General features: G+C 37.0%; 1 protein-coding gene across 1 annotated transcript in view; it reads right to left on the reverse strand.

Moving 5' to 3' along the window:
• topbp1 (DNA topoisomerase II binding protein 1) overlaps nt 1-20,495 on the reverse strand; it is a 105,597-nt gene that overhangs the window by 84,363 nt on the left and 739 nt on the right. Inside the window, exons 2-3 of the mRNA XM_051928782.1 lie at nt 19,571-19,680; nt 9,359-9,493 (exon numbers count right to left, since the gene is read on the reverse strand). Coding sequence (XP_051784742.1) covers nt 9,359-9,493; nt 19,571-19,660 — 225 coding nt within the window. The 5' untranslated portion in view covers nt 19,661-19,680. The remainder of the gene's footprint in view (nt 1-9,358; nt 9,494-19,570; nt 19,681-20,495) is intronic.

Below are 20,495 nucleotides of genomic sequence, written 5' to 3' on the forward strand. Positions count from 1 at the left end.
TTTAAAAATGAGAGACTAATAAGCACATTTACACACAGAAAACACTTTTGAAAATGATTTACAAATTAAAAGCAAAAATGGAATACAAAAAAAATTAACATTATTGAACTTAAGAATTAAGCTACAAGTGCAAAGTATTGCAAAAAGCAGCAGATTCTAAGTACTTTAAGAGGTTAACCCACAAAAACAAATTGAGATATCAAGTGTTTGATGCTCAATAAATAATGGAAAAAGTAGGTTTTGAGGTCTTTTACAAAACTGAAACTTGACTCACCTGTTCTTGCTGTAATAGGCAGGATATTCTATTACTAAACTAAAAGGCCTAAAAAGCAACAAGCTACATATTTTCTGCCAAAAAGCAATGGGATTAACCAATATCCACTTTCTAATTGTTATGTAAAAAGCCAAACTTGTGCATCACTGCCAGAAACACTTATCTGAGATTGTAGTCTGTCATTAAATCAAGACATATTTCATCCAAAGTCAAACTGCAGGATTTTAGATTTAAAATACAACTAAATTTGTTTCTGCTTGTAACATGGAACAACCGACATGAGAAATCACAATATGAAGTTTTGCTTATCATTGATTTGATGACCATTTTGCCAATTAAGATGGGAGAAAGCTTTTGCTTAATGAAATCACTTATTGTATGTGTGCATAAGGTTTGCACAGTTTACCCAATGTTTCTCACAAATTTTTTCTCGCCCACCATTCACTTTATATACTGTTAAAACACTATCAATTTGTTGTTCTCTGGTCTTAAAACTGCATGATGATTCAAAAGTAGACGTAAATAAACACAGTAAAAAGTATATAAGCCATAATAAGATCATGTATTACAGCAGCATTATCAAAATATGCTATAAATTAACATAAAATTCTCAAACCGGCTTTAAACAATTCAGGGTGTCTGAGGACCACACATTCCTACAGGACCAGTTTCATATCTCCAATTAACCTATCATTGAATTCTTTCAGAGTACCCAGAGAAAACCCCATGAAAAAATGGGGGGGCATGTGTAAATTCAACATAGATCATGTCTAGGTATGGAATTTGAACACAGGATGCCGTATTTATGAGTCTGCAGAAGTAGCTACTGCACATGTACAAATTGTCAAATACAAAATTTAAAAATAAAAAAATAAACCTTTCATTATAAAATTATTTTTCCAATTCTTCCATTAAAGATAAGATGATAAAAGTAAATACGTTTTGTCAAACTCATTACTTAAGTATAAAGCTAAGAAAAATTTTTGGTTTCTAAAGATGTGTTTACACATACCAATTATTCCATAGTCTATAACATGAATGATGCTTTTGTGTTTATACATGCAGCGTATCCAATACAGTAAATCAAGGGAAACAAATCATATTTTTATGATAAACATCATTAACAACATATCACAATACAACACCCCATATAATATAACATTCTTTGAGGTCTTAAAAGACATTACAACCAAATCAATTATAATTACATTATTAAAATTACCAGATGAGATATTTCTTATTTTTCATTGTGTCTAACAAGTTTTCCCTGAAGTATCTGTAAACTATAATAAAGTATTCTTATTGGCAATTTTAAAATATGTACCAAAAAAATCCTCAGTTAAAGTCATCCATTTATTGATTTTGCATAGAATCCAACTCACTTTCATTGTACTATGATTCAAAACTAATTTCTCGCCTCATAAATGATCAATTTAATTTTTAATCAATATTGGGTGATATTGCACAGACAGGTACTAGACTTGTGAAGTATCAAAATAACGGTGCTTCAGATTTTATTATTACATTAGCCACTATCTGTCTCTGTTCTGCACATTCTTCCTGTGTCTGCATGGATAGTCTACCTATATCAAAGACATGTGTGTTCAGCTAATGGATGGAGAAGTGTACCCTGTGATGGAATGTTTCGTTTGTTCCCATCCTTACACCGTGCGATGAATGAATACACGCCAGAGGCCCTTATGTATAAACGGTGCGTATGCACAAAAAATGTTGAGTACACCCATTTCTGTGCTCCCATCATGATCTATACAAACTAAACTTGGCATAAAGCCAAACACATTCTCACGCCAGCTCAATCCATTGCATATGAAGGTTTTCGGCTCGGTTTTGTAAACTGGCGGCACCCAGCATCAAAGCAGGGCTACTGTTCTTGTGTGGTTTCCTTATCTTTTATAGATTCACATCCCTGATGCGGCTTTATCAAATACACTCCAATTAACCACATATCGGTTATTAGTTTAAGGCATCTGATTGTAATTAACCTGGCCAAACTATTCAAAATACCATAGCTGCTTTTGCGTTGTTACTCTCAGTGCACCACTCAGAGTATTTTAACCCACTGTATCCAAGTATGGAATCTTAATTCTAGAGCAGGTGATAGGAAAGAGGATTATCAGGATACAGCACCTAGCACACGCTGCCTCAGCCATGCACAGTCTATTTGAACTGGTCCCATACGGCAAACGCTTCAGAGCCTTTCCGGTAGGGACCTCACGGTTCAGAGACAGCTTCATCCCAAGAGCTCTAAACACACTCAGTCAGTCCACCAAGTGTTCCTGGTAGAACTATTTGTACTTATAAGTACAATTACCTCACTGTAAACTTGCACTATAGTTGTAATATTGTACAACCTGAGCCACTTTATGAATCATTTCTGCATTATATGTACATGTATTATACCATATTAAGGCATAAGTACATTTTTCATTTTTTATCAAATATTATTACTGTTATTCTATCATTTTATAACAAATACATTTATGGAGGATTTGCATATTGAATCTCATTGTACAATAACAATAAAGTAATTCAATTCAATTTAATAGAAGATGGCACATATTTACAGATGATGACAACTTGCTTCTAAATCGATTTTGATTTCCAAATGCTTTCTTGGAGCTCTTCATATCATTTTAAAAATTAAATTAAGTATGTATATTACATTATACAGATACATGTTTAACTTCATTTAAATAATGTATATTGTTAATAATCAAACATGTGAGGGCACGGTGGCGCAGTGGTAGCGATCAGCTTACTCCCCGTTCAGGGATCATTCCTGTATTGCTCTGTATGCATGCTGGGATTGGCGCGACCCTGGATGGATAGATGGATGGAATAATTAAACATGTACTACGAAGATATTTAATGTTCCTTAAAAGTTTTGAAGAATCAGCGTTCTAAACTTACAGATAGCTTGACTTTTATTACAGAGCTTGTGTGGCGACTAGTTATTTGGAGAAAGAAAAGGAGAGACAGGAATTGGGAGTTAGTACGTTTGAAAGACAGTACTGCTGCAATAAATTATTCCATTGAGGGTCACACACGGGTCAGCAAGCATCTTACAGGAGGCAGGAACAATCTCTGGATGGGGTACCAGCTCGCCTCTACCACTGTGCCACTGGTTCCCCATCCTCTTTAATAAAATCCCTGTGTGCGTCCATGTGTCCGTGTCTTCTGGTGAAGTGCGCATGCGTGGGGCACGGTGCGATGCTTTAAAGGCCGCCTGACGTGTCACACAAGACAGAGAGGGCGGCACCTATAAAATATCGCGCGGCCGATCCAATCGGATTTCGGTAAATGAGGTAAGACCTAAAACATAACGCATGAAAAATCCAATCAGGTACTGAGACACGGAGACCAGCTTCCCCAAAGAGGTGGGATTAGTGTTTGTTGTTCACTCTGAGGATGTCAGAATTGCGATTAACAAAGTTGGCCTGGTAAAGTGTAAAGTGTTTTCCTAAATATACGAATTTTCATGATATTACAATAGGATGACTTTTAAAAGTAGATTTATTTTCGCGCACATGAAATCCGTTGCTGGGGAGACGCCATACATACAATAATCAGCTGCACGCCAGCACAGATTAAAATACTTGCTGGAGAGATGTATTACTGTGAGAGAAAAATAAAGGCACACAATACAGTGACGCATATTACAGCCACATACAAGACAATACTATTGTAACAGAAAATAGACGGTCCTTTGCCATTTAATATAGACTGTGCCTACTAATGTTTATGCACTACTATTCTAGCGCCTGTTATCGTAACGGGCTTAACGTCTAGTGTTTAATACATGCTTTAATTCCTGTCATCATGAAAATGATGACAAGTATACATCTTAGTATTTAAATTGTTCAGAGAGTGTGATATCATGAATGTAATGTATTCTGTATTCTCTCAGCGTAAGAGAAAGCCCGTTTAAGAAGCACGTAGTGATTCATACACAGAGTACATAGAACACACAGAACACGAAGCATTTAACGTGCTACTTTAGTTACAATGGGATTTGAGAAACTAGTAAATTAAAAGATTTTAAGATGAAGTCTGATGTTTTATTTTAATGACAAAAACTACGTGATTAAAGTGGAAATTGAGATTAAGTTGACATTTCAACCTCCCACCACACTGTGTCCCTGTTTTTTTTACTTTTCTCTATACCCTAATACACTTCCATATGACACTCCGACAGTGGGCTACGACTCGCCTTTTCATGACGACTTTGATATCTGAGCATTTCTTATTTATTTCAGGCACTGTTAGACTTTCAGAACTTGAACTTTCGAGTTCCTCCAGCTCTCTATGTCACTCAATCAACTTTTTTGTTGTTCATACCACTGCTTAAACCAACAAATAGTATGTTTTTCCTTGCCTCCACATGGTATTCTCTGAAATTCATGTTTTCCCCGAAATTCATGTTTTCCCCATGTTTTTGCCACCGTCTTTTCACACAATGCTGAACTTAAAGGGTTATTTATATTGATTTGCATATTCAAAGAGGCATAATTCAGGCAGGAGTCGGGGTGGGGCAGCAGGCACACGCACATATGTTACATTTCACGCTGACCAGGATTTTTGTAGATGGAAGAACGTAGAAGTTGGTGCATGCAGATTTATGCATCTGGATTGTTTTGTGCATACACACATTTGTTTTTGTCCATACACCATATTTTAGTGTGAATTCTACACATGCCGTTATACATGAGGCCCCAGATCTTTACAACCCTAAACTATAGACACAAATTAGAAAATGGATGGTTGGAGAATATTGAGAATCAGTTGCATAAATCACCTCTTAACTAATAACTTGGAGAGAAAGCAATAGAATTGTATAAACTGAGAATATTAAACAGCGTAAGTAACCTTTTTATTAAGGTACTCCAAATTAAAAGATGAAAACAAACACTCAGGTGTTATTTGGTACAGCTTGCTAACTTGATGGAGATTACCATAATTGTCAGGCACCATTTGTAACGTGATTAGGTTTGGATATAACACTAGATACTGAGCAGCAAACGTCCACTGCACCTCTTAAGTATTTTCCTTCAAAATGTAAATTAATCAAACAGGACATTTTTCAAATGAGATAAAAGATGAAAAAAGTAAATCACTTTTCCCATAAAATCCTCATTTGTTTAACAAACAGTGAACACATCTTTCTTTAAGAGGTACAGGATGGACACCAAAACCTTCAAAGTAGTTATAATTATACCTTTATTAAAGAAATGAACTTAGTTTTTATTATTTTAAAAAAAAACTGCAGTCATAAAATTGCCATGTTGTAATTTCAGTCTTGCCTTACAAGACAAAGTTATGGCCAGTTCTGCCCAATGAAAGCACCCCCCAAAAAAATTTTTTTTTAATTATTTGTGACAAGAAAGAACAGTAATGATCTGCTACTACATCCTGTGTCCTGCAGTGGTTTCTGGTATCACTGCTGCGTTAATCAATTTCTTTCTCATGACCTAGAAATTGGGTCTGTAATCGTTATGCTACTCTGAGATCCAAAGTCAGACTTTTGCAGTATTTCTTCAAAATCAAAAACATTACCGATTTACTTTTATTATTATTACTACAGGTTTATAGAATATAACACGCCATAGAGAGGCACTGTAATTTAGGTTTAAACCTCAACAAAATGTCAAATATAAATGCTTCCTACAAGTCATGTAGATATTAACCTTTTCTCTTAACATAAGAAAACTAAAATCAAAACCTGGTTAACTACATAGTTATATTTTATGTCACAGAAACTATTAAATGTTACCTGTACAAAACACAAGATGCTTAAAGAATGTTGACCAGCTAAAACTAACATCTCTACAGACATGCAATGAGAGTGAAGTTATGTTTTTCAATCAAGAAGCAATGCTAACATTGATTGTTAATTCACCCATTAACCTGTATACAAATGAAAAACTGGCACTGATGAAAATGAATTGGCAAATTATACATTTACTTTCAGTACAAGAAAGAAGAACTAAGTCAAACTCAAACAAGTTGAATGGGTGTATATGCAATGAAATAAAGAGAATTTGGAGTCAAATCATCCAAGCAGACATTAAAACAGAGGTAATGGATCAAAAGGCAGCATAAGGAAGTGTGAATCTAAAGGTTATGATTGTAATAATGAGCCAGAAGGTTCTGAATCAGTTCCCAGTTGCCACTAGAATTTACTTTGTAACCATGAGAAATTGCTTTTCTAGGATTACAAGAAAAATAAATAATGCAGTAATCTGTACAGGGTTAAGCAAAATTCCATGAACAACTTTAGGTTTTTTTTTTTTTTTTTTTTTATATAAAATAGGTCAATTGACCTTTACTTGATTTGTGCACATTACTAAAACAGGCCTACTGTAAACATTCAGGGTCTAGACGAAACTGTTATTATGTCCTTGAAAATTAATCAATGCTTCACAAACTGCATTTCCATTTAATAAACATGAATCAAACTGGTGGGTCTTTACGAAATTTAGTCGTAAACAACAACTGCGTAGGAAAATACCAGTGACTGCATGCAACATTCACATTGTTAGTAGCTAGGTAATCTTGGGGATTTTCCCTTTCATTTTACGATTATTTTGTTATAGTTATAATTGTGCTTAATTTATAATAACGTCTTAAGTTGTTCACAAGGATTTTACTAAAACAGCATTACTTTAACTCAAAGGCCACTTTGGATAAAGAGTGACCCACATAAATCTAGTAAAGATACTTTTAAGAAAAGAATGTAGCACTAGCAATCAATGGCAAATTAATGTTGTACTGTACTCTGATGATGATTAAAAAGAAGAAGCCTTCCAAACATGCTGAGCTTGATCTGAAGTTTTTTCAACATAATTATTGCAGAGTTTCTAATGTCCTTCTTTTTTGTAAAGAGCTATTATAATAAGTACCTGGAAATCTTGCACCCAAACAACAAGCAAATCCGGTATAATTAAAGCTAGCAATACTTGCAATATGAAATGTAATTTTAATATCAATTTGTGGCCAACATGGAAAATTTTTGACTGCTGATATCGTGCTCTTAATATATATGGTTCTCTGCGCTTGCCTATTCAACAAAGAATGAAGTGCAAGAAGCAATTATCTTATCTGCTCCACAAGGCTTACTCCTATCTGGATAAAGCTGGCAGTAACATGCAAATTATGTTTTATTATTTATCAACTGCATTCAATGCCATCAAGCCATGCTTTTTAAGGGGTAAAGATATAGATATGTAAGTGGATAAGCCTTTGGTGTCCTGTCGGGCAGTCGGGCAGACTGCAATTAGTGAGGCGCAAGGACTGGGTCTATGATGTGGATATGAGCAATACTGACATACCAGAAGAAAAATTCTGTTCTTTTCACCTTGTGTACCTCAAACTATAATTATAACACCAGATAATGTCACTTGCAGAAATTCTTAGGTGATTCTGCACTAATGGGGTATATTGATAAGGCGGATGAGAGTATACGTGTGGATGAGAACTTTGTTTCTTGATGGAAAGAGAACTGTCTGCAATTTAACATCAGCAAAACCAAGCAGCTGATTATTGAGTTTCACCATACCAAAGGGCCCCTATGCTCAGTCACTATTCCTACATACAGTAATCCCTCCTCCATTGCGGGGGTTGCGTTTCAGAGCCACCCGCAAAATAAGAAAATCCGCGAAGTAGAAACCATGTTTATATGGTTATTTTTATATTGTCATGCTTGGGTCACAGATTTGCGCAGAAACACAGGAGGTTGTAGAGAGACAGGAATGTTATTCAAACACTGCAAACAAACATTTGTCTCTTTTTCAAAAGTTTAAACTGTGCTCCATGACAAGACAGAGATGACAGTTCTGTCTCACAATTAAAAGAATGCAAACATATCTTCCTCTTCAAAGGAGTGCGCATCAGGAGCACAGACTGCCAAAGACAGAGGAAAGCAAACAAATCAATAGGGCTGTTTGGCTTTTAAGTATGCGAAGCACCGCTGGTACAAAGCTGTTGAAGGCAGCAGCTCACACCCCCTCCGTCAGGAGCAGGGAGAGAGAAAGAGATAAAAACAAACAGTCAAAAATCAATACGTGCCCTTCGAGCTTTTAAGTATGCGAAGCAGCATGTCGCTTCAGGAAGCAGCTGCACAGAAGGTAGCAACGTGAAGATAATCTTTCAGCATTTTTAGACGAGCGTCCGTATCGTCTAGGTGTGCGAACAGCCCCCCTGCTCACACCCCTTGCATCAGGATCAGAGAAAGTCAGCGCAAGAGAGAGATAGAGAAAAGTAAGTTGGGTAGCTTCTCAGCCATCTGCCAATAGCGTCCCTTGTATGAAATCAACTGGGCAAACCAACTGAGGAAGCATGTACCAGAAATTAAAAGACCCATTGTCCTCAGAAATCCGCGAACCAGCAAAAAATCCGTGATATATATTTAAATATGCTTACATATAAAATCCGCGATAGAGTGAAGCCGCGAAAGGTGAAGCGCGATATAGCGAGGGATCACTGTATTAAATATCTCCAACATCTAAACATATAATGACTGCTAACTAATTTATCTTTTATTGCCATACTATATTTACTTCAATTAAATTTTTCTTATGATACACTTTAAGATACTGGGTTACTGTTATAGTATACTGCTGCTCAACTCAACCTCCTACCCAGTTCAAAAGTAACCCATCCCAGTGTAACACGTCATTCTTTGCGGAAGGAGCTCCAAAAACCTTTGCCCCATTATCCTTATCAAGATTTGAGCCATGGGAGAAATATTAATCACTTTAGCCTTACCTGAACATGTGAGAGACACCTGCAGATCTCATCATTAGTTCTACTTCACACCTTAGACTATAACTTCCTAAATTTGGATCACAGAAATGGCATAATGCTCTTAACAATGTAATCTGTTCCAACAGATAACCCCTGTACTGGCCAGGCTCCTATTTGTCCAGTAATATACATTTATGTCACTACTAGTTTACCTTCAAACACTATCTACTAATGACAGAGTTTTTTTTAAATAGTGCTTCTATTATGGCATCTAGGTAGTAATGTATGGCTACATGGTGAAAAATCATTTCATAATCAGACCTTTACAAGATGGTTAAAGGCAGGTCCACCAAAAGACTCAAATATATACAATGATTTATCATTCTGTTTTAAATTAAGTGCTTCATCTTCATCCATTTTCTGGAGACATTCTTCAGACTGCAATTCCCGAATTGCCTATAGGAAAGCAAACCAAATACAGTTACAGAAAAAGCTACAAAAGTGTACAAAACCTAGTTAACATCATGCATGTAAACTCACGTAACTAATTCTTGAACTACTATAAACAGAGCAGCAAGTATCACAGATCAATATATGTTAGCTATGAATATATTTACATTTCATATATTTTGTATCAATGCAGAGCAAAGAGTAAGAAAAACAAGCATAGCAGAATACAGTACATAACCTGAACATTGCAGAACCTGAATCCCTAGAGATGGAGGATTACAAAGCTCTTCAGAGTTGCTTATTTGGGAGTGGAGAGTTCACATAAGTAAATGTAATGATAAACATACAACTTAGAAAAATTAAATGTGTTTGCAAGTTATACTGGCAACAACACATACTGTATTTCTGTGATAATTAATGAAGAAAAATTAAAAACATAAAGCATTTACTGGATATTTAGTCCTGGAAATATTAATGTAGGATCAATAATCAATGTTCATATAAAAGTAAAACAACTGATACTCTCAAGAAAATTAACTAAATATGGTAAGACTATATATTGTTAGCTAGTATTTTTTGGTTACGTTATCTTATTAAAATATATATTTTTTTAAATCTAATATGTCAGCATCTAATATAAAAGGAGAAAAAAATCATAAAGGCAACAATACATTCAATCCAAGTAAATTCCTGAGGTTTCAAGAGAAAATAAATCAGTTGATACTGTGGTATATGATGATGATGATGATGTGGTTTTCTGTCCTGCACAATATATAAACTCTTTGAAAGATTCATGGTTTCTAATTTCAATTTCCCTTTTACTTCTAATTTTAATTCCATCGAGAGTGTGCTCACGTACGGACTGTGTGTGTGGTACGGCAGCTGCACTTCCTCAGAAAAGAAAGCGCTCCACAGGGTCGTCAGGATAGCGGAGAGAACAATTGGTTGTACCCTCCCCACTCTGGAACAAATCTACACCTCCCGAAGCCGCAAAAAAGCAATAGACATTTCACAGGACTCATCACATCCCGGTCATTGCCTCTTTCAGCTTTTGCCATCGGGCAAGAGATACAGAGCTATGAAAACTAGGACAAACCGCCTTAAAAACAGCTTTTATCCGAAAGCAATCATGGCCCTGAACTCAAAATAAAACTGCTCCATATTATTCTTCCAATGTGCAATATAGACCGTAAGTCAACAAGTGCAATTTGTATATTTATTACTATTCGGTTTGTTATTATATTTTGTCTTTTTAACTCTTATTCCTCACACTGAGTCGATTGCACCTTCAATTTCGTTGTTCCTTTGTAAAAGTGACAATGACAATAAAGATCTATCTATCTATCTATCTAATTAAATAGTAATATTAAAAAATGACAAAAAATACTGCATCCATCTTTTGGAATAGTTTCATAGATGCTTTTCTTTGAAGCACAAAGAAAAAGAACACTATACATGTTTACTTATTGTTTTGTCTTGGTAGACTAATATATTGCTCTACTTTCCCCTATTGTATTATTAATAAGTAGTCTTTGTCAGAATGCCACTGTGTATAAGGTATTACAGTATATAACTTATCCCCACCTTTCCTTCTATATCTATAACCTCAGGCAATGAAATGTAGTAAAAAGACGAGCAGGAGTTAGGTTACACATAAAACAATGTTTTATTGATAATATTCATAAATAATAACAATATGCAAAATACATTTGAATATTGGCAACCTGATTAAATGGTGATGTGTAGTTTCAGGCAGCACACAGACTTGTAGTTATTTAAAATGTCTGTAGTTAAGGCATCATTGGTGCTCAGCTTTCATCAGAACAGGCCGCAAGCCTGTTCAAATATGGCTGCAGAGTTGTGCTGTCCATTGTGTTGTCTTCTTCAGTTCATGGTGTGATGGTCTTCATCAGTTTGGTAAGAGAGATACTTCATCATCAGAGATTGGCAAGTGGGATAGTGTGAGGTTAAGCAAGCACATTTATAGATGTTCTGTCCAACCCCTAGAGTCAACAGGGCGTCATAGTACTTAAAGGCCTCTGAGACAAGACAATTCCAAACAGCCATACCTCAGACCAATGGGGAAATAGAACATCTTAACACCTGCCCCCAAACCATATGTTAAGGTAACTTGGCTTTCTTGCGGGGGTTGAAAGACTTTAGCAGAGAAATTCTCACCAAACTGGTTTAAAGCACAACCCCCCCCCTTCCCCCCCCCCCTCTGCCGTAAAATTCAGAGACCCATTCCTAAAAATGGGGGGGTAAACACTCACTAATGTAACACTAAATTACATTGATTTGCCTAAATTACAAATAAAGACATACAAAATATTTTTCAAGTTATATGTAAAATCTTGCATCACAACACTTCTACTGTATAAAGAAGTTACAAAAAAAAAATCACGGAAACAAACATTTTTGGGTAATTTTTTCGGAGGATATGGAGCATGAAGACAAAGCTTAAATAGTTAACAAATACATCCATTTGTCAAGTTAAAACAGTTGTCAACCCCCATACCCTCCAATCCTAACACCACCCACAAAAAAAACAGGTGTCAGACTTAACACTAGAATTACCAGAGCCTACGAAAAAAACTTATAAATCCGTCCCACCTTAAATCGCGTCTTAAATCCGTTTGCACCTCTCCGCCAGAGTCCTTTGTCATCTAAATGTGCTGATAAACAAAAGCTACTAGCAGCCAGCTATTCCATCCCCCCACCAACTTAGAATGAACTTCTCCTAGCTCAAGCCTTGCCTTGATCTGATATCCTGGGATTGAAGTGGAGTTTTAGAGTGGAAATAATTCTAGCGTTATTTGGAATACACGCATTTCATGTGTGTTCCATTTCTATAGTAGGCTGTGCAAACACATTTTTAAAACAGAAACGTTTTTCATATTCTAATAGTAAATGACAAAATGTAGGCATAAACTATATAACGTATGAAGCCTGAAGTCCATATATCAAAGAAACACTTTCACAAAAGGTACAAATAAGAGAACACGTGCGCTTTCATTCAAAAATATTAAAAAAAAAAAGCCACGTTAGCATGCCGCATTGACAGTCTTACTACAACCGCTGCGGTGGCGTAATGGTATCAGCTCCTAACTGCGAATCAGAGGGTGGCGAGTTCGATCCCGCACGGCTCCACTTCGAGAAATGAACTGCTCTTATTCTTACAATTTTAGAATAACAACATAAATTTGATTTCAGTCTGTAACAGCCGGTGTAACTTATGATACTGGTAAAAGTTAGCTTTTTTTTTTTTTTTTTTTTTTTTTTTTTAATTCACTTTTCATTCTCGCAGTCGCATTCAGAATCAATCCATACAACCCCATCTGACACAGCTGGTTTCACATAAATAAAAGTGCACTTTTATTCAAGACTATAACCGAAGAATAAAGAAAGCAAGTTACAGTTGGTGGTTGATACGACAGCTTGCGTGGTGCAATGTTAAGAACTGCTGATTTCCGATCCGTGCTATATAAAATCATCACATTCAAATATTAACAGTTCCCACACAGCCAAGGTCCGCCATTCCTACATTTACGACATGTGTACTTGTTGCAGTGTACACACCTCTCTCTGCTATGGTTCCTATTACAGTGAATGAGCACCTGACACTGTACTTTCTTCCCTGGGGGAAGCTGAGGTCTTAGAACGGAAGTTTGTTGATGCTGTATCATCTTTTCTTTTTCCATCACCTTTTCCTGTAAGAAGCGACGACGAAGTTCCTCTGCAAGGTGAGCCATGAACACTCTTCTTTTCTCAGCGGACCTCGTGCATGCCTTATACAGTACGTGTGCGTTCATCGCTGCTAGGTCAAGGATGTTGTAGAACACAGCAACCGGCCACCTGCGTGTTCCTGTTCGCACTGAACAAGCACGCGCCTTCTGGTCCATGATGTCAACGCCACGCTGGGGAAAAAATAAAGACAAATATATGTGACATTTTGAAGAAATCATTTTATCACCAGAATAGCACCAGAATACTTCGTCACACTAATATTTTTTTCATTAGCATACCTTCATGTGGTTGTAGTCTGTGACCGTGTTTGGTTTTTTTTTTTTATCTTGCCCAATCTCCACATCATGGTGCATTGTGCTGAGAATGCAGACAGACTTCATCTTTTTGGGCACATACACTGTCAGCATGGCACTGGGAGATCTAAACACCAGCGTGGAGAATTGTTCGTGTACTGAACTGACTTTAGCTGCAGGTGGAAGTTCCCGTCGCACTTTATTCATGGTGCCAAGCAGAGTTGTATTGCGGTGCAGCAGTCTATTAGCCAGCGAAAGTGACGTAAAGAAGTTGTCTGTTGTTACGGTTCTGCCTTTTTGGATTGCGGCAGATTTGGAGACAAAGTACATGTGCAATGCCACTCCTTATTTAGGAAAAGATCCCAGTCGTCCCACGGGAGAAAGACTTTCCGAGTCAGTGGTCATAAAGCTTATGGAGCCATTTCTGGACAAAGGCAGAACCGTAACAACAGACAACTTCTTCACGTCACTTTCGCTGGCTAATAGACTGCTGCACCGCAATACAACTCTGCTTGGCACCATGAATAAAGTGCGACGGGAACTTCCACCTGCAGCTAAAGTCAGTTCAGTACACGAACAATTCTCCACGCTGGTGTTTAGATCTCCCAGTGCCATGCTGACAGTGTATGTGCCCAAAAAGATGAAGTCTGTCTGCATTCTCAGCACAATGCACCATGATGTGGAGATTGGGCAAGATAAAAAAAAAAAAAACAAACACGGTCACAGACTACAACCACATGAAGGTATGCTAATGAAAAAAATATTAGTGTGACGAAGTATTCTGGTGCTATTCTGGTGATAAAATGATTTCTTCAAAATGTCATATATATTTGTCTTTCTTTTTTCCCCAGCGTGGCGTTGACATCATGGACCAGAAGGCGCGTGCTTGTTCAGTGCGAACAGGAACACGCAGGTGGCCGGTTGCTGTGTTCTACAACATCCTTGACCTAGCAGCGATGAACGCACACGTACTGTATAAGGCATGCACGGGGTCCGCTGAGAAAAGAAGAGTGTTCATGGCTCACCTTGCAGAGGAACTTCGTCGTCGCTTCTTACAGGAAAAGGCGATGGAAAAAGAAAAGATGATACAGCATCAACAAACTTCCGTTCTAAGACCTCAGCTTCCCCCAGGGAAGAAAGTACAGTGTCAGGTGCTCATTCACTGTAATAGGAACCATAGCAGAGAGAGGTGTGTACACTGCAACAAGTACACATGTCGTAAATGTAGGAATGGCGGACCTTGGGTGTGTGGGAACTGTTAATATTTGAATGTGATGATTTTATATAGCACGGATCGGAAATCAGCAGTTCTTAACATTGCACCACACAAGCTGTCGTATCAACCACCAACTGTAACTTGCTTTCTTTATTCTTCGGTTATAGTCTTGAATAAAAGTGCACTTTTATTTATGTGAAACCAGCTGTGTCAGATGGGGTTGTATGGATTGATTCTGAATGCGACTGCGAGAATGAAAAGTGAATTAAAAAAAAAAAAAAAAAAAAGCTAACCTTTACCAGTATCATAAGTTACACCGGCTGCTACAGACTGAAATCAAATTTATGTTGTTATTCTAAAATTGTAAGAATAAGAGCAGTTCATTTCTCGAAGTGGAGCCGTGCGGGATCGAACTCGCCACCCTCTGATTCCCAGTCAGGGGCTGATACCATTACGCCACCGCGGCGGTTGTAGTAAGAATGTCAATGTGGCATGCTAACGCGGCTTTTTTTTTTTTTTTTTGAATGAAAGCGCACGTGTTCTCTTATTTGTACCTTTTGTGAAAGTGTTTCTTTGATATATGGACTTCAGGCTTCATACGTTATATAGTTTATGCCTACATTTTGTCATTTACTATTAGAATATGAAAAACGTTTCTGTTTTAAAAATGTGTTTGCACAGCCTACTATAGAAATGGAACACACATGAAATGCGTGTATTCCAAATAACGCTTGAATTATTTCCACTCTAAAACTCCACTTCAATCCCAGGTAATCAAATCAAGGCAAGGCTTGAGCTAGGAGAAGTTCATTCTAAGTCGGTGAGGGGATGGAATAGCTGGCTGCTAGTAGCTTTTGTTTATCAGCACATTTAGATGACAAAGGACACTGGCGGAGAGGTGCAAACGGATTTAAGACGTGATTTAAGGTGGGACGGATTTACGAGTTTTTTCGTAGGCTCTGGTAATTCTAGTGTTAAACCCATGAGGCTGGATTTCTGAAGTAAAATTGCTAACCACAATGCCAATGTCTCAAACATATATGACAAAAAATGTAATAATCTAGAGATGAAACTAACAACTACTTTGCTAAATTATTAACAACCTTGAATAACAGATTAATCTGGAGTTTTAAAAAAAGGCAATATCTTAAAAAGTGCATTTTTTTTTTTTCAAAAATGGAAAAAAAAGTTTTATTGCTTTGCAATACTCTCCTTTATAACAATACACGCACATTTTAAAATTACATTTTCCAAAAGATGCATAGTAACAAGCTTTGCTAATAACTTTATTAATAAGCATCAATAAATGTTTCCCAGAGTGTATGGTTTGATTTGATCTGCAAGATTATGGCAAAGACTGCAAGTCTCATACAATTCAAGCTTTGTTTTTTTCTACAGTATGGCATTAAATACAAGCTGTCTCTATCCTCGAAACAAAGTTTTGTATATTGTTGATGTCTCGGATACTGCACTGTCAGAAAAGGATTTTGAGCAGCCAGAAGAATCAGAAGAAAGTGACAATAAGAGTGCTAGAGGATTACCCCCAATTGTAAGTCAAAGAAGAATCACCATTACTCTCATGTGTTTTCTTTTCAGGTACTACTGCACTGACTAGGGCTGTCAAATTTACCAAAAAATAAAGTTTGAATTTACCAATTAAAAATAAGCAAATATTCGAATATATTCAAATTTAGATTAAAAATTCTGGATGTTACATATACATTTTACGTGCTTTTTTTATACTTTATTATCATGGCAATGGTCACAGCGGCGAAAAACAGCAACAAGAAATACCAACAGTAATAAGTAAACAAATAAATAAATATCCTAACGGTACCCTGGGAACAGATACTTAAAAATAGAAGAGGCATCCAAATCCCTAGCATTTGCACCGCCATATTTATTTCAATCTAGTACTGACAGCTGGATGTGCAAGTCCTTCTCGGGACATCGAGCCATAAAAGTAGCCACAAAAGAGATCTCAAACCCTTATGAGCCACACCTTCTGGCATCGCACTTCGCTACACTGTATCAATATTTTCACTTTTTTTCCCTACTTGTGCATTAGTAAATCATCAAGTGCTTATGACAATATTGCATGAGTCACGTTTGTAGCACTCAGCCAGTGTCCTATGCTACAAATGTATTTTGTAGTGTCTTGTTGCTGCAAGGATAGCTGTGAGGAATGGGAAGTAGGGTTGAGATGCAGCCCAGAGGAACACTTTACGTTAGGGCACAAGGCAGAAACATTTGGGTGACAAGGGTGAGAGCTAGCCCTTTCGTGTCAAACAGACACAGGTAGAGTAGTCAGAATTGCGAGTGAAGTAAAAGAGCAGGCAAGAGGCAGGAAGACAGATTTTATTATTCTGGAGATATCCAATGGGCAGCGGCAGCATATCACTTATATTGTGCCATTTGAGGGACAAAAGAAAGCTGGCCACCACCCGTGGACTCATCTGAAAAAACTTGAGTTCGTTACAGTATCAAGTCAGTGTCCACACAATCCGTCTTTTTTTTTTTCTCCTTTACTGATGATGCAATTTATTTTATAAGTGTTCCAAATGCTTTTAATTAGACCACTTTGTTTTTGACATTATACATCAAACTGGCAGTCACATAGGACAAAGATTAATCGAGAAACGCGGCGTGTTAATGGACAAGGTCCTTTAAAGTGAGAGTTTTAAAATGTTGTAGAAAAAGGAAAAACAGAATCAATACAGTTATTTTTATTTGTAGTAATTAGAAGTCATGGTATTAAACAACAGTCAGGGATCTTGGGTTTAAGAGTGAATGGAACAGAATCAGAATGCAACAAAATACTTTAAGGGCAAAGGAGAAGCTTTTGGAAAAAACTGCATTTTTGTATACTTATAGATCAAAGTGCAGAGTAATGGGATAGAAAAGAAAGAATAAGAAAAAAAAAAAAAAAAAACACACCAGGTTGTGAAAGGGTCTGGTCAATATATATATATATATATATATATATATATATATATATATATATATATATATATATATATCACACACACACACACAGTACTGTGCAAAAGTTTTAGACAGGTGTGAAAAAATGCTGTAAACAAAGAATGCTTTCAAAAATGGAAGTGTTAATCATTTATTTTCATCAATCAACAAAATGCAGTGAATGAACAAAAGAGAAATCTAAATCAAATCAATATTTGGTGTGACCATCTTTTGCCTTCAAAACAGCATCAATTCTTCTAAGTACACAGTTTTTGAAGGAACTCGGCTGGTAGGTTGTTCCAAACATCTTGGAGAACTAACCACAGATCTTCTGTGGATGTAGGCTTCCTCACATCCTTCTGTCTCTTCATGTAATCCCAGACACACTCGATGATGTTGAGATCAGGGCTCTGTGGGGGCCATACCATCACTTCCAGGACTTCTTGTTCTTCTTTACGCTGAAGATAGTTCTTAATGACTTTGGCTGTATGTTTGGGGTTGTTGTCCTGCTGCAGAATAAATTTGGGGCCAATCATACGCCTCCCTGATGGTATTACATGATGGATAAGTATCTGCCTGTATTTCTCAGCATTGAGAACACCATTAATTCTGACCAAATCTCCAACTCCATTTGCAGAAATGCAGCCCCAAACGTTCAAGGAACCTCCACCATGCTTCACTGTTGCCTGCAGACACTCATTTTTGTACCGCTCTCCAGCCCTTCGACGAACAAACTGCCTTCTGCTACAGCCAAATATTTCAAATTTTGACTCGTTCGTCCAGAGAACCTGCTGCCATTTTTCTGCACCCCAGTTCCTATGTTTTCGTGCATACTTGAGTAGCTTGGCCTTGTTTCCACGTCGGAGGTATGGCTTTTTGGCTGCAACTCTTCCATGAAGACCACTTCTGGCCAGACTTCTCCGGACAGTAGATGGGTGTACCTGGGTCCCACTGGTTTCTGCGCTGATGGCACTGCTGGACATCTTCCGATTTCAAAGGGTAATATAAAAAGCTTGATGTGTCTTTCATCTGCTGCACTAAGTTTCCTTGGCCGACCACTGCGTCTACGATCCTCAACATTGCCCGTTTCTTTGTGCTTCTTCAAAAGAGCTTGAACAGCACATCTTGAAACCCCAGTCTGCTTTGAAATCTTTGTCTGGAAGAGACCTTGCTGATGCAGTATAACTACCTTGTGTCTTGTTGCTGTGCTCAATCTTGCCATGACATGAAACTGTCTTCCACAACCTCACCTTGGTAGCAGAGTTTGGCTGTTCCTCACCCAGTTTTAAGCCTCCTACACAGCTGTTTCTGTTTCAGTTAATGACTGTGTTTCAACCTACGTGTGACATTGATGATCATTAGCACCTGTTTGGTATAATTGGTTGATCATACACCTGACTATAATCCTACAAAATCCCTGACGTTGTGCAAATGTACCTAGAAGAATTGATGCTGGTTTGAAGGCAAAAGGTAGTAACACCAAATATTGATTTGATTTAGATTTTTCTTTTGTTCGCTCACTTTGCATTTTGTAAACTGATAACAATAAACAATCATTATTTATATTTCTGAAAGCATTCTTTATTTACAGCATTTTTTCACACCTGCCTAAGACTTTTGCACAGTATTGTATTTGAAAGTATTTTCCATGCTATGTATGTGTTTGTGATAAAGTGTGTCTTTTGATATTGTACTATTGTCACTCTTCTGAGGAAACCTGCAAGTATGAATTTCACTGTACTATACAGTCATGATAATAAACTTGAACTTGATTTTTTAAACTATCCCCAACTGTTTTTGAAATTGTACCGTTTTTTTTTTAAAAGCCTATCTGATCCAAAAATTAAAGAGAAGCTACTTCACCTCATAAGCCTTTGTTGCAAACTCAGAGAATTGGTTTTCTTTTTCCAGCACAAACTTGACAAAAAATTTCTCATTGATTTCTTTTGACATCCTTGCTTCAAATGTGACACCTAAAAACGAAAGGAAATGCAACAAACAAAATAAGTCAAAGGAGTTTTTATGAAAAATGGTTATCTTACACATAAGACAAATGAAAAAGGCTTTCAGCCACAACATAATGCTTGCTCAGCAGAACTAATCCTACAGGTAGGCTTAACATTACAAAACTATTTTTTAAAACAGTGTTTGTTACATTGTAACGACAACCACACCATCTATAATGTGGAGTGGTGGCTCTGAGGCTAAGGATCTGCGCTGGTATCACGAAGGCTGCCGGTTCGAATCCCTGTCAATGCCAAAAGAGATCCTACTCTGCTTGAGCAAGGCCCTTAACCTTCAATTGCTCCAGGAGCACTGTACAATGGCTGACCCTGCGCTTTGACCCCAATGGGTATGCGAAAACTAACAAATTCCCAATTCAAGAAATTGTATAAGGCAAAATAAAGAACAAAAAATAATAATAATGAGTTCCTCCCAAGACAGCTCCCTGAATTGTGTACATTACTGAAGGGCTTGTCAACTTAAGCAGAAATCCCTAAAACGACAACCCATTTTTAATGCAATCTCTTTACAATAATCTTGCTAACACATTTGTAAAATATGCTGTACAATTTTTTTCTTTTCAGTAAAAAAAATGACATGTTACACTCATCACATGCATGAATGCCAAAATACATTCTACACAATGTGATAGTTACGATTTGGATCAAAAATAAAATAATTCATTCAAGAGAATCCAACTGTTCCACCGCTTCGTTTTATATATTGGTTCGAGTTCCCACGTCTGTCCCACCCCTAAAGCTCAGTCGGCACAGATATCGTAAAC

This window comes from Erpetoichthys calabaricus, chromosome 6, assembly GCF_900747795.2.
Source record: "Erpetoichthys calabaricus chromosome 6, fErpCal1.3, whole genome shotgun sequence".
In the NCBI taxonomy this organism is placed as follows: domain Eukaryota; kingdom Metazoa; phylum Chordata; class Cladistia; order Polypteriformes; family Polypteridae; genus Erpetoichthys; species Erpetoichthys calabaricus.